Source organism: Bison bison, unplaced genomic scaffold (genome assembly GCF_000754665.1).
Source record: "Bison bison bison isolate TAMUID 2011002044 unplaced genomic scaffold, Bison_UMD1.0 scf7180017864465, whole genome shotgun sequence".
Taxonomy (NCBI): Eukaryota; Metazoa; Chordata; class Mammalia; order Artiodactyla; family Bovidae; genus Bison; species Bison bison.
This window is the reverse complement of record NW_011495026.1, coordinates 9,814,586-9,830,408: the sequence shown is the minus strand read 5'-3', so window position 1 is coordinate 9,830,408 and position 15,823 is coordinate 9,814,586. Positions and strand designations below refer to the sequence as shown.

The 15,823-nt window shown below is 35.4% G+C and overlaps 1 protein-coding gene across 4 annotated transcripts in view; it reads left to right on the top strand.

Annotated features, from left to right (window-relative positions):
* KIAA1109 (KIAA1109 ortholog) overlaps window positions 1-15,823 on the top strand; it is a 195,544-nt gene that overhangs the window by 54,339 nt on the left and 125,382 nt on the right. For all 4 annotated transcript variants that reach the window (XM_010860282.1, XM_010860283.1, XM_010860280.1 and 1 more), the window contains exons 16-22: window positions 2,410-2,565; window positions 2,827-2,924; window positions 5,147-5,325; window positions 5,489-5,595; window positions 6,585-6,790; window positions 8,886-9,113; window positions 9,894-10,031. In XM_010860282.1, coding sequence (XP_010858584.1) covers window positions 2,410-2,565; window positions 2,827-2,924; window positions 5,147-5,325; window positions 5,489-5,595; window positions 6,585-6,790; window positions 8,886-9,113; window positions 9,894-10,031 — 1,112 coding nt within the window. The remainder of the gene's footprint in view (window positions 1-2,409; window positions 2,566-2,826; window positions 2,925-5,146; window positions 5,326-5,488; window positions 5,596-6,584; window positions 6,791-8,885; window positions 9,114-9,893; window positions 10,032-15,823) is intronic.

Here is a 15,823-nt window from a genome sequence, read left to right as displayed (position 1 = left end):
CTCTTTCACTTTCATCAAGAGGCTTTGAGTTCCTCTTCACTTTCTGCCATAAGGGTGGTGTCATCTGCATATCTGAGGTTATTGATATTTCTCCCGGCAATCTTGATTCCAGCTTGTGTTTCTTCCAGTCCAGCATTTCTCATGATGTACTCTGCATAGAAGTTAAATAAGCAGGATGACAATATACAGCCTTGATGTACTCCTTTTCCTATTTGGAACCAGTCTGCTATTCCATGTCCAGTTTTAACTGTTGCTTCCTGACCTGCATACAGATTTCTCAAGAGGCAGATCAGGTGGTCTGGTATTCCCATCTCTTTCAGAATTTCCCACAGGTTATTGTGATCCACACAGTCAAAGGCTTTGGCATAGTCAATAAAGCAGAAATAGATGCTTTTCTGGAACTCTCTTGCTTTTTCCATGATCCAGCGGATGTTGGCAATTTGATCTCTGGTTCCTCTGCCTTTTCTAAAACCAGCTTGAACATCAGGAAGTTCACAGTTCACATATTGCTGAAGCCTGGCTTGGAGAATTTTGAGCATTACTTTACTAGCATGTGAGATGAGTGCAATTGTGTGGTAGTTTGAGCATTCTTTGGCATTGCCTTTCTTTGGGACTGGAATGAAAGCTGACCTTTTCCAGTCCTGTGGCCACTGCTGAGTTTTCCAAATTTGCTGGCATATTGAGTGCAGCACTTTCACAGCATCAAAGCATTTTCACTTTCAGGATTTGAAAGAGCTCAAGTGAAATTCCATCACCTCCACTAGCTTTGTTCGTAGTGATGCTTTTAAGGCCTGCTTGACTTCACATTCCAGGATGTCTGGCTCTAGGTCAGTGATCACACCATCATGATAATCTGGGTCGTGAAGATCTTTTTTGTACAGTTCTTCTGTGTATTCTTGCCACCTCTTCTTGATATCTTCTGCTTCTGTTAGGTCCATACCTTTTCTGTCCTTTATCGAGCTCATCTTTAAAAAATTCATAAACTTTGATCTAGGAAATCTACTTTTGAAATCTGTCCTGTCAGAATAATTCTGAATATGTAAAATATCTTGTATGGAAATAAATGCAATAACATCATCTACAACAAAAATTTGAAGAAAGTCTAAATATCAAAGTACAGTATATGGTTAAATAAATCTTTACAGATCTTTTTAATGAACTATCATTAAAATCTTTGTTACTGTCTATTAAATAACATGGCAAAATTTTGAGTTCAGTGAAAAAAGTAATACATAAAACATGTGCATCTTAGGATACTGTAAAAATTTACATAGAGAACAAACTAGAATGAGATATGTCCACAATATTAGGTATTTGAGTAACAGAATATCAGGTGATTTTCTTGCCCTTTTATCTTCTTAAGTTTCTTTAAAGATATAATACGTGTATGAAATACATTAAAATTTTTCTTATCTGTAACTGTGATTAGTAAGTAAGCATTTTTACTCTCAAACTGTTTGTTATTGTTGTACTTCAGTTCCTAAGTCATTTCCAACTCTTTGCAAACCCGTGAACTGCAGCACATCAGGCTTTTCTGTCCTTCACTATCTCCCTGACTTTACTTAAACTCATGTCCGTTCAGTCAGTGATGCTATCCAAACATCTCATCCTTTGTCGCCTCCTTCTCCTCTTGCCCTCAGTCTTTCCCAGCATCAGGGTCTTTTCCATTGAGTCAGCTCTTCACATCAAGTGGTCAAAGTACTGGAGCTTCAGTTTCAGCATTAGATCTTCCAGTGAATATTCAGGATTAATTTCCTTTAGTATTGACTGGTTTGATCTCCTTGCTGTCCAGGGGACTCTCAAGAGTCTTCTCCAACACCACAGTTTGAAAGTTGTCAATTCTTTAAAAGGCACTCAGCCTTCTTTATGGTTCAACTCTCACATCTGTACATGACTACTGGAAAAACCATAGTTTTGACTATACTGAACTTTGTCCGCAAAGTAATATCTCTGCTTTATAATACACTGTCTACGTTTGTCATAGGTATTTTTCAACGGAGCAAATGTTTTTTAGTTCAGTGGCTGCAGTCACCATCTGCATTGATTTTGGAGCCCAAGAAAATGAAATCTGACAATGTTTCCACATTTTCCCCATCTGTTTGCCATGATCTTAGTTTTTTGAATGTTGAGTTTTGAGCCAGCTTTTTCACTGTCCTCTCTCACTTTCATCAAGATGCTCTTAAGTTCCTCTTCATTTTCTGTCATTCAAGAGGTATCATCTGCATATATGAGGTTGTTGATAATTCTCCTGCAATCTTAATTTAGCTCCATTTTAATCACCTTTTAATATCTTTGTATAAAAATTCTTTTTAGTTACAATTGAAAACATTTTTGATGTTAGAATATTTTTATTTTGTTTTCTCAATTTCAATTAATTGTGCATTTTGTCTCCTACTTCAATTATTTTAGATTTAATTCAAGACTGGTCAAGTGATAGTGCACCAGACATTTTTTCATTTGTTCCATATACATGGAATTTTAAAATCATGTTTCATCAATTTGAAATGATTTGGGCAGCTAATCAGCACAACTGGATTGACTGTTCCACTAAACAACAGGAAAATGGTAGGTACTTTAAAAAAAAATAGGTTAAATATTCTGTTTATTAAGGCAAATATCAACAAAGAAAATTGGTGTTGATTTTGTAGTTTTAATAGGTACTAGAATTGACCTTTTTTTGCATTGTCTTGTGAGACTCTCAGAGAACTATTTCAGAATTCATATTGAACTAAGCATTTAAATTTAATTTTGTTTAGGTATGTATTTAAGGCAGTTTTTATTTCTTTTTTTTTTGGAAATTAAATTTCTTTTTCTCTTTTTTTGCAGTGTACCTGGCAGCCTGTGGGGAAACATTAAACATTGATTTTTCTTTGCCTTTTACGGACTTTGTTCCAGCTACATGTAATACCAAGTTCTCTTTAAAAGTACGTATAATTGGATGCATTGTTTGTTCCACAAGGTCTATTAATAAGTTTGATTTCCCAGTGCTTATCTTTATTCTCTCCTGCCCATTCTGTTGCCAGCCTGCAGTATTTTGGCTTTCCTCCACTGTTCACTAACTTTAGTGTCACAGAATTGCTTCTGGTTTTTTTTTTTTTTTGGTAGTTAATTGCAATATTCTGCCATTCCTGTAAATTCCCTAAGTTCCCCTAAGAAATTGCACAATAATATGAAAACATATGTGTACTCCAGTATTCATGGCAGCATTATTTACAGTAGCCAGGATATGGAAGCAACCTTAGTGCCCATTGACAGATGAATGAATGTGGATGAAGAAAATGTGGTATATATACTCATTGGAGTATTACTTAGCCTTAAAAAAGAATGAGATCGTAGCATTTGTGGCATAGATGACCTAGAATGGGTATTATGCATAGTGAAATAAGTCAGACAGAGAAACACAAATACTGTATGTTTTCACTTATATTTGGAATCTAAAGAACAAAATGAGTGAATAAAGCAGAAATAGACTCTGAGATACAAAAAACAAACTAATGGTTACTAGAAAGGGGAGGGGTGAAATAGGTGAAGGAGATTAAAAGGTATAAATTACCAGTTATAAAATAAACAGGTCACAGAGATGTAATGTAGAGCACAGGGAATAAAATCAATATCTTGTCATAACTTTGTGTAATGTGTAATCCATAAAAACATTGAAATACTCTGTTGTACAACTAAAACGAGTATATTGAATAATATTGTAAGTAATTGTACTTCAGTTAAAAAGAAGTTAGCTGATGAAAAATAATTCCCTGAGTCAATTATTTTGTTAGAGCTCATTTCTAACCTCTATGACTAATCTTTATTTTCTCTTAAGAATTTTTGTAGCTCTAACGTTTTACTAAGTCTGTGAGCTATATTTTACATTTTTTTGTACAGTTGACCCTTGAACAGTCTGGGGATTGGGGTGCTGACTCTCCCTGCCATCAGAAAATTCATGTGCAATTTAGAGTTGGTTCTCCTTAGATCCTCCATATCCTTGGTTCCTCTGTATCCAAGGTTCAGGATCTGCAGATTCAACCAACTGCAGAGCATATAGTAATGTAGTATTTACCATTGAAAAAAAACCCACGCATAAGTGGACTTGTGCATTCACACCTGTATTATTCAAAAATCAACAGTGTTTCATTTCTAATTGTACCCTTGAATTCAGGGAATAAATACAAGGACCCTTCTTCCTTTTATCCAAAAGCCAGCTCTGAGGAGTTCAAAATTCATGGTACATCTAATTTTAAGGTATATACAGTCAACAGTAGTTGTAGTATTGGTGGAGGTTATGGTGGTAAGAAATAAAAACAATAGTACGAGCAGCCAGCACTTTTTAACATCTTCTTAGTGCCAGACACTATTCCAATTGCTTTATGTGTAGTAATTCACTTAATTCTCAGAACAACCTTCTTAAAGTAGTTGTTATGTGCATTTATGGAATGGGAAACTGAGGAGGCAAGTTTATGTAACTTGTCATTAGCTAGTGAGTGGCTAAGTTGGAATTTGGACCCAGGCAGTAAAGCTGACTGTGGTGCCTGTTAAGAAACCAGGCATCAAGATGAGCAAAGATTAGGGCACCTGTAAGGGAAAAAAGTGAAACTCAGTGAAGATCCTTTGGTATAATTCTTATTTATTTATTTATTTTTTTTCCAGCTTTTATTTATTTATTTATTTTTTAATTTAATTTTATTTTTAAACTTTACATAATTGTATTAGTTTTGCCAAATATCAAAATGAATCCGCCACAGGTATAAAAGCCAGTTGAGGAACCAAGACTTACTAAATACAGATAATCATCTTTTTAAAATTAATGAAAATATTGAGCATATTCCATCTGAGCTTATATTAGATAATTCTGTTGTTTTTTTTTTAAACTGAATTATATGTGAAATATCCAAGGAAACCTTCTTACTGTTCTCTAAAAATTTTGCAGTTTGTTTCCCTGATTTTTTTCTTGACTTTCTAAGCAGAATTTCAGATAATGTAAAATCTTATTCCAGTTACTTACCTGACTATTCAGTGTAAATTTGCACTTTCAGATTTATTTTTTACTGAATTTATTCTCAAGCGTATTATAGATAGACTTGCTTGTAAATAGTATTCTAACAAACTTCTGTACCTGTTTTATTACTTTGGGTAATTATTAACTGTTTTTTAGGGGGAAGATGTTGACCTTCATTTGTTTCTACCAGATTGCCACCCTAGTAAATACTCATTATTTATGCTGGTAAAGAATTGCCACCCCAATAAAATGACTCATGATACTGGTATTCCTGCTGAATGTCAAAGTGGCCAGAAAACAGTTAAACCAAAATGGCGGAACATCACTCAAGAAAAGTAAGTATTTAATATTAGCAATTTAAGTATTTTGTTTTAATGTGGAAAAATTATGCTTTCAGTCCTTTCAGAGAATAATAGTAAAATTTGTTTATATGTAACTGGTGTCTACAATTAAAGGAATAAGTACCTGACTAGAAACTTTATTTTTTACTCTTCAAAGGGCTGGTTGGGTTGAATGCTGGACTGTCCCAAGTGTCATGCTTACAATTGATTATACATGGCATCCAATTTATCCACAAAAAGCAGATGAACAGCTAAAACAGTCATGTAAGTGTTTCTGTATAATCAGTATCTTAAAATGTAAAAATTGATAAACATCAAGGATACAGAGGAGAAATTAAAACTTTTTGGAAATGCATCTATTCTTTTGACATAATTATGCTTCTAAGATTTTTGGTATAACATTCTTTGGGCATTTGCTATCAATTACTAGGCCAAGCTGTTCCTTGGTTTACTTTATCTCATTTAATCCTTAAAGCAACTCTGTGAAATAGATATTATAATATTATTGTCATTGTTGAGTTGAGGAAATATGCTCAGAGAAAGGAATAATTTTCTCAAGGTCTGGTGGGCAGAGCTGGAGTATGATATCAGGTATATGTACATCTATAGATTTAGAGTGCTTGATTTTGTAAAATGTTAGTTTCTTTAATGCATTTTGACAGCTGTCATTTATAGTTTCCCAGAGGCTTAAGTGCGGCTTTATTTGGGTTCAAAGTAGAATTAGAATCTAGTGAAAATATTTTCTTTGTATTTTTCCAGTGAGTTAAGTATTAAAGAATAGTTTTTGTAACTTTCTTATATATAGATCTTGATAATGCCACAGTGCGTTTGTATAGCTGTTTATGTGAAAATAACTATAGTTTAATGTCCAAGTATAGTTAGAGCCTAGTTCTGACCCAGCTTTACTGTATATTGCCAGAACTTGATAATAATATTGCCTTTGTTAATGAAAACTTTTTATTGATTCTTTGTAGTAGTAATAATAATAAGCAAAGACTTATTTGGAGCTCTTTCTGGATTTGTGTATTTTTATATGTATTTCAATGAAGTCTGTCTATTCTTTATTGCATTTTTAATTATTAGTCTTTTAGTTTTGTTTTCATTATATACTGGAGACATTTTATTAGTGTTGGTTGATTTCATATTTACAAAATATAATTTTTTAGTGAATAGTTTCTTGAAGAACTTTTAAGAGATCCTTTTCCCCCTTTCCACTCAAACATTATTCTTTTTTTTCCCTCCATTTATTCCAGTGTCAGAAATGGAAGAAACAATGCTATCTGTGTTAAGGCCATCTCAGAAAACAGACAGAGTTGTTTCTTCTCCCTCTACTTCTTCACGTCCTCCTATTGATCCCTCAGAACTTCCACCTGATAAACTTCATGTAGAAATGGAACTTTCTCCAGATTCTCAGATAACTCTCTATGGACCTCTATTAAATGCCTTTCTGTGTATTAAGGTAAGATTTTTAAAAGAATGTCCATATTTTTAAATGTAGGAAAAGCAGTTAACTATCTAATTGATATTGAGACCATTTGAAATGGCCAGTTTTATGATTTAAAGCATTTAGGATATATGTTCACTGAACTTGTGGTGTTAGGCTCAATTATAAAATTATTTGTTAAAAATAGTCTTAAAAACTCTTCATTTAGCATTTTTTTTGAGAAGTTAGTATATTCTAGGAATTTTGTGCCAGTTACTAGAGATAAAAGATATAGCATCTGTTGCTAAGAAGATAAGCTAGAGCAGGATATATATGTACCTGGACAGTTTTAACACATTGTAATTAATGTGGCAGCAGAAGTATAAAAAACTTTGTTATCTGAGGATAAGTACCAGGAAAAGTCTACTTCAAGTGAGTTCATTAAAAACCAACAATTTTACTTCATGGTAAATAATAAGCAAAGAGTTATTTGGAGCTCTCTCTCGAGTGCAGTTCAGTCGCTCAGTCATGTCCGACCCTTTGTGACCCATGAATCGCTGCACGCCAGGCCTCCCTGTCCATCACCAACTCCCGGAGTTCACCCAAACTCATGTCCATCGAGTCGGTGATGCCATCCAGCCATCTCATCCTCTGTCGTCCCCTTCTCCCCCTGCCCCCAATCCCTCCCAGCATCAGAGTCTTTTCCAATGAATCAGCTCTTCTCATGAGATGGCCAAAATATTGGAGTTTGAGCTTTAGCATCAGTCCTTCCAAACAACACCCAGGGTTGATCTCCTTTAGAATGGACTGGTTGGATCTCCCTGCAGTCCAAGGGACTCGCAGGAGTCTTCTCCAACACCACAGTTCAAAAGCATCAATTCTTCGGTGCTCAGCTTTCTTCACAGTCCAACTCTCACATCCATACATGACCACTGGAACAACCATAGCCTTGACTAGACAGACCTTTGTTGGCAAGGTAATGTCTCTGCTTTTTAATATGCTGTCTAGGTTGGTTATAACTTTCCTTCTAAGGAGTAAGCATCTTTTAATTTCATGGCTTCAATCACCATCTGTAGTGATTTTGGAAAAAAAATTAAGTCTGACACTGTTTCCACTGTTTCCCCATCTATTTCCCATGAAGTGATGGGACCAGGTACTATGATCTTAGTTTTCTGAACGTTGAGCTTTAAGCCAACTTTTTCACTCTCCTCTTTCACTTTCATCAAGAGGCTTTTTAGTTCCTCTTCACTTTCTGCCATAAGGGTGGTGTCATCTGCATATCTGAAGTTATTGATGTTTCTCCCAGCAGCCTTGATTCCAACTTGTGCTACTTCCAGCCCAGCGTTTCTCATGATGTACTCTGCAGAGAAGTTAAATAAGCAGGGTGGCAATATACAGCCTTGACGTACTTCTTTTCCTACTTGGAACCAGTCTGTTGTTCCATGTCCAGTTTTAACTGTTTTTGCATCACCACATGTATATTGAATCTCAGTTGTTTTAACTAAAAAATTTCATAGTAGTACATAAACAAAAATAAGAACAAAAAGCATAGAGAAAGAAAGATATGCCTTTATTTTAAATTTCTTTGTAAATTCTATGTTACCTACGTTAGTAGTTTATTATGTTTTGATGCAGACTCTGCATTACAGATTTTATAACAACTTTTTATTCGTGTCAAAAATTTATTACTCTAAATATTAGTACTCACATTCATCATGTTAATTCAGAACTTGTATGAAATATCTACTGAAACAAATTAAAAATCATTAAGTTTTGACACATTTTATAAAATAATTTATAATCCAGTGAACTCTCTGCTTCCATTTATTAAGAATATATAAGACGTAGCTGTTTTTTGTTTTTGCCTTAGTGTCATGCTGACTTCGAGTTGTTACCTATCTTAAACGTCTCTATTACTTTTTTTTCCTCTTTAGTTTTAACTTATGTTTTATTTAGTGTCAGTGTTAGAACTTGAAAGCTTTTTGGATGTTTTATCTTGTTTTCATTTTAGGAAATAGACTAATACTCTAAAATAGGATAAGAAATGCTTAGTTTACAAATTTCAGGCTCTAAGGTGAAGCATTATCGTTACATATCTCTTTTGATAGCAGTTTATTATTAATATTTATAGGAAAACTACTTTGGGGAAGATGACATGTACATGGATTTTGAAGAGGTTATTTCAAGCCCCGTTCTGTCCCTGTCAACATCATCCAGTTCTGGATGGACTGCTGTTGGGATGGAAAATGATAAAAAAGAAAATGAAAGTTCAGCAAAGTCAATTCATCCACTTACCTTGCGTCCTTGGGATATTACTGTACTTGTTAATTTGTACAAAGTTCATGGACGTCTTCCTGTTGTAAGTGTTTGCATATCAAAACAGTTGAGTCTATTATGAAATCCACCTAGCATAGGAAGTGATGTAGTTTGTGCACATACTTACATAGAATAATTTAGATTCAAAACTGTTGTATATTTATCCTTTTATCTTTATAAAGCTAGTATATTATTTTCTTCATAATCACTTGATCATTGACAATTTTCCTATTTCTCTTCTTTCACTTTAACTCCTTCTTTGCTGTTCTGTATAACTTTAAGAATATTTTGCCATGTTGTTGAATTGCTAGATTTACAGTTAGCCTGATGCATATCATAGGACTTTACACTTAGTCTTTATCTCTGACTCTAGATCAGTTTGGGTTACCACAACTCATGATTTAGGCTTGACCCTGGAGGTTGAATTGTGTCATGGGTTTGGATTCTCCATAGTATCCTAGTTTACTCTAAAGATGACCCTTTGGCCTATTGGGGCTGACCTGAAATGAGATTATATTGCCCAAAGAACCCGTGTCCGTTGGAGCCAGGCCAGATGGGGAGAGAGTGGCCCTTGGAGCATTGTGCTGCATATTGGCTCCATATTATGTTCCTAGGGTCTCACAGGAGAGAAATCAGCTCTGGTGCCTAATTAACCTAAGATCATTTTCTGGGATACAGAATAGTTATTTTTGTCAATAAGCACCATTCTTCCTTTTGAAAAAAATCAAAATTTTTTAATTGTATAAGTGTAATTTTTATTTTTATGTACTTCCTTGGTCTTTAATTTTTCTATATATTAATTGTGGTTTTTGCTTGACTTTAGCATGGAACTACTGATGGTCCTGAGTGCCCTACAGCTTTTTTGGAAAGACTGTGTTTTGAGATGAAAAAAGGATTTAGGGAGACCATGCTGCAACTTGTCCTGTCACCCCTGAATGTGTTTGTCAGTGATAACTATCAGGTAATGTGAAAGTGAGTTGTGGTAGAGACTCAGAAGTTTATTGTTACTATTTATGGGGTGAAAACAATGTGTTAACTTCTGTGCATGGACTGTATAGCTTTTTAAATTAAGGACCTTCAGTTTAACTGTACTAAGCAGTTTTGTATTGTGTGAATTGTTTCAAGAATTTTAGCTTTTCTTTTTTTCCCCTGCTGTTCCTTATTTATGTGATCCCAAACAGTTATTTATCTATTGTTTTTAGAAATTGTAAGAAATACTTTCTGACTTTCTCATATGTTTATGAAAGGGTAAAATGAATTGTATAGAATGTTAGTAGAGTCTGTTGAAAATCACAACCTAGGTTGTAATATTGTTTGTTAATCGCTCAGTCGTGCCTGACTCTTTGCAATACCATGGACTGTAGCCTGCCAGGTTCCTCTGTCCATGGAATTTCCCAGGCAAGGATACTGGAGTGAGTTGCCATTTACTTTTCCAGGAGATCTTCCCAACCCAGGGATCAAACCCAGGTCTCCTACACTGCAGGCGGATTCTTTACCATCTAAGCCACCAAAGAAAGTCCAAGTGTTAATATTAACCAGTACCATAAACCATAAATGTTGGTCATGGACAGGGAGGCCTGGCATGCTGCAGTCCATGGGGTTGCAAAGAGTTGCACACGACTGAGTGACTGAACTGAACCATAAATCTTGAAAACATGCATATCTATATGAACACTGATTAATTCTTTTCATGCAACATACTTACAAAGTTCTTTGTTAATACTTTCAAGATATCCCTAAAGCTCTTTTGGAAGAGAACTGGTGACATTCATCAAATGGGAATATTTTTACATTCCTGGGTACATTATCACTTTATTATTCTTTTTTTAATGATAATGACTTTTTTTTGCATCTATCCCTTCTTTAAGTCTCTTTCCTACTTTTAGTCAAGTGGTGGGCATTAGAGCTGAGATGGATTTTAATGTAGGACAAAGTAAAATTATAGACAGGGTGATGAATCTGACAGTAAATCATCAACAAATGATAACTCACCATGGATTCTGTGAAGTAACTGACCATCTTATATAAAAGAGCATACCCCTTTGCACTCTTCTGCTATAGTGGGCTTCCCTGGTTGCTCAGCTGGTAAAGAAGCCACCTGTAATGTGGGATACCTGGGTTTGATAAAACTGTATTATTTTAATGTAGTAGCTAAAACTTAACACTTAGTGTATACTAGTTTTTGCCATAGAACATGTTTCTTTTTAAAAAAACTTTTATTTCAAGAAATTATAGATTTACAGGAGATTACAGAGAGTACAGAGAGTTTCTGTGTTTCCTCCATGTTGACCTCATACATAATTATGGTAAAATATCAAAACCTGGAGACTTTGCTGGTTATAAAAAATGTTTTATTGAGTTTATTATGAGGGTCCATATTACCCCTAATTGCACAATTATTGGCATACTTGTACAGAAACAGAAGTGTAAAGTGTGATTTATATGGTGATAAGAAGAGGAATTCGTGGAGTAGAGATATCAAGGCAGTAATAGAAGTATTGATACTAGTGACATTTTGTTTCCCAGATGGCAAACACTTTATGATTCATGCTGAAGACAAGCATAGTCTATACATATTCTCTAGGAATTTGCTTATCTACTTAATTTGCTTACATTTTGTAGTGCTAGCATTTCTAAGAAATACTTTTTTCTTTTGTTTCTATACTAATACTCTTTTATGATGGGAAGCTTCACACTGTGACTACCCTCAAGACTGAATTCTGGGTCACTCATCTGTAGCTCCTTATTTCTGGTAGCATTTGTCTTAGTGCACAGCTTCAAGGCTAAGGCTCTAATGTGATGGGTCAGTGACCATGTCTGACGTATGAAGCCACATACTTTTTACTTGATCATCTTATGTCTATTAGTTTTATATTAGGGCTGCCAAAGCAAAGTACCCTACACTAGGTGGCTTAAAACAACAGAAAATTACTCTTCCACAGTTGTGGAGCCTACAAGTCTGAAACTAGTGTGTTTGGCAGGGCCATGCCTTCTTTCAAGGCTCCCTTGTCTTTTCCTAGCTTTGGTGGTTGCTAATAGTCCTTGGCATTTCCTGTTTTGTAGCTGCAAAACAGGGAATCTGTTTTGCATCACTCAAATCTCTGTCTCCATCTTCACTTGGCATTCTCTTCATGAGTCTCTGTGTCTTAAGTTTTCCCCTTACAGGGACACTGTTAATTGGAATAAGGCCCATTGTAATCCAGTGTAACTACATTTTGACTTGATTACATTTGCCAAGACATTGTATCCAAATAAGATAACACTCACAGGTACCTGAGCTTAGGAATTGAATATCTTTGTAGGGGACACAATTCAACCCACAGAGTGATGTAAGCCATAGTACTATTCAGAATGTAGTCTTTACTGATATACCAGGTAGTCTTTACCTTTAGGACAACCCAAGATCCACATGTTTGTTTATGTTTTTGGTTTTTTGACAGTGAATGGTGAGAGAAAGTATAGAACCCTGGATGATGTTTGGTTTTTGGCTTGGGCAGTTAACCGAGCTAGTGCATGATAAAGAATATGGGAGGAGGAACTGCTTTACAGGGGAAGAGTATGAGTTTCTGGGAATGTTGGGTTTGAAGTACCAGGAAATCAACCTTTATTTTCTAGCATTTTCCAAAGAATGAGCTGCATTATCTTTGTGAAGTAACTCAGATAAACTCACCTAAGTGTCTGTGTAGGTAGAATGTCTTTCAGAAGTCATAAATAGTTGACTTTTTGATGGTATTCTAATACACTAACAACAGATGCATATGCAGGCATCCGGCATTCTTGGAAAATACATTTGGATGGTCCCTGTGATAAATACATTTGGATAGATAGTCCCATCTAACCATCTCATCCTCTGCCGTCCCCTTCTCCTCTTGCCCTCAATCTTTCCAGCATCAGGGTCTTTTCCAATGAGTTGGTTCTTTACATCAGGTGACCAGAGTATTGGAGCTTCAACGTCAGCATCGGTCCATCCAGTGAATATTCAAGACTGATTTCCTTTAGGATCAATATTTGTATATATATACTCACTATAATTTCTTTTTCCATTCATCCACAGATAGACACTTAGGTTATCTCCATATCTTGGCTGTTGTAAATAATACTGCAGTGAACTTGGGGATGCATGTATCTCTTTGAATTAGTTGTTTCATTTCCTTCGAATAACTACCCAGAAGTGGAATTGCTGAATCATATGGCAGTTCTGTTTTAATTTTTGAGGAACCACCATTATCTTCCATAGTAGCTTTACCAATTTATATTCTCCTTAATAGTGCACAAGGGTTTTTTTTTTTTTCACATCCACACTAACATTTGTTATTTGTTTTTGATGACAGGCATTCTAACAGGTGTGAGGTGATAGGTCACTGTGATTTTGATTTGCATTTCCCTGATGCTTAGTGATGTGTCAGTTGATCATCTGCATGCCTTCTTTGGGAAAATATTCATATTCTCTGACCATTTTTTATATTGGATTGTTTGCCTTTTTTATATATTTTAGATTTTAGTCCTGTATCAGATTTATGACTGGCAAATATTTTTTTCCTTCTGCTGGTTGCCTTTCCATTTGTTGATAGTTGCCTTTCCTTTGAAGAAGCATTTTAGTTTGACGTAGTCCCACTTGTTTATTTTTACTATTGTTGCTTTGCCTTTGGTGTTAGATTCAAAAATAATCACCAAGCTTATGTCAGAGAGTCTGCTGCTGATATTTTCTTCCAGGGGTTTTTTGGTTTCAGGTCTTACATTCAAGTCCGTAATTCAATTTTAGTTGATTTTTGTGTGTGGTATAAAATAGTGATCATGTTTCATTCTTTTAGTATGTGGTACCCAGTTTTCCCAGCACTGACTATTGAAGAGGCTCTTATTTCCTCATTATATATTTTTGGATCCTCTGTCATAAATTAACTGACCGTATATGTGTGTGTTTATTTCTGGGCTCTCTATTTTGTTCCATTGATTTATGTGTCTGTTTTTATGCTAATACCATACTGTTTTGATTATCACAGCTTTGTGATAGAGTTTTAGGTAAGAGAATATGATGCCTCCATTTTGTTCTTCAAGATTACTTTGGCTATTTGGGATTTTTGTGTTTCTATACAAATTTTAGGAGTATTTGCTATTTCTTTGAAAGATGGCATTAGAATTTTGATGGGGTTGCATTGAGTCTATCAATTGCTTTGGGCAGTGTGAACATTTGAACAGTATTGATTCATCTAAGCCAAGATCCATATGTATCTTTGAACTCAAGAAAAGCTATCAAAAACTTTATATTGAGAATTATAGAATATCAATGCCAGAAGTCATCTTCATTGACCATCCTCTCCAGCTGCCTCACAGAAAATAGAAGGGAATTGAGAATTATAGAGTATCAAGGCCAGAAGTCATCTTCATTGACCATCCTCTCCAGCTGCCTCACAGAAAATAGAAGGGAATTGATGCCTCACAGAAAATAGAAGGGAATAGGTGATTTTATATACTGTCACACAGCTTAGACAAAAAATGTATCAGAAGACTCTCTAGAGCTTTTATTATAGTCACAATTTGAAATGACCTTTTAAGAATACCATATGAATTAGATTTAGCCCTATCCTTAAAAACACTTGTTAATGAATGCAGTTTCCAAAATTTGTGCTGAAACAAGGAACATTAACCCTGTAAGATTGCCTGCACATACACACTAAAAAGACTGTCATGGTAAAATTAAGATGATTAATTTCAAGTGTAAAAAGTGCTGCCTGGAAAGGAATGAAGTGCTTTGGTAGCATATAATGGCTTTGAGATAACTGTTGTTATTCAGTCACTAAGTCATGTCCTACTCTGCAACCCCATAGATTGCAGCATGCCAAGCTCCTCTGTCCTCCACTGTCTCCTGGAGTTTGTTCAGATTCAGGTTCATTGAATTGGTGATGCTAGCTAACCATTTCATCCTCTGCTGCCCTCTTCTCCTTTTGCCTTCAGTCTTTCCTAGCATCAGGGTCTTTTCCAGTGAGTTGGCTGATTGCATCAGCTGGCCAAAGTATTGGAGCTTCAGCTTCAGAGTCAGTGAATATTCAGGATTGATTTCCTTTAGGATTGACTGGTTTGATCTCCTTGCTGTCCAAGGAACTCTCAAGCGTTTTCTCTAGCACCACAATTTGAAACCATCAATTCTTCAGGGCTCAGCCTTCTTTAAGGTCCAACTCTTACATTCGTACATGACTACTAGAAAAGCTATAGCTTTGACTATATGGACCTTTGTCGGCAAAGTGGTATTTCTGGTTTTTAATATGCTGTCTAGGTTTTTCATAGCTTTTTCCAGGGAGCAAGCATCTTTTAATTTTATGTCTGCAGTCACCACTTGCTTTGATTTTGGAGCTTAAGGAAATCAAATCTGTCACTATTTCTACTTTTACCCCATCTGTTTGCTATGAAGTGATGGGACCAGATGCCATGATCTTCATTTTTTGAATGTTGAGTTTCAAGCCAACGTTTTCACTCTCCTCTTTCACCCTCATCAAGAGGCTCTTTAGTTCCCTATCACTTTTCCCATTAGGGTGGTATCATCTGCATATCTGAAGTTTTTGATAATTCTTCCAACAGTCTTCATTCCAGCTTGTGATTTATCCAGGCTGGCATTTCTCATGATGTACTCTGCATATAAATTAAATAAGCAGGGTGACAGTATACAGCCTTGTCATAGCCGTTTTCCAATTTTGAACCAGTCATTTGTTCCATGTCTGGTTCTAACAGTTGCTTCTTGACTTGCATACAGGTTCTCAG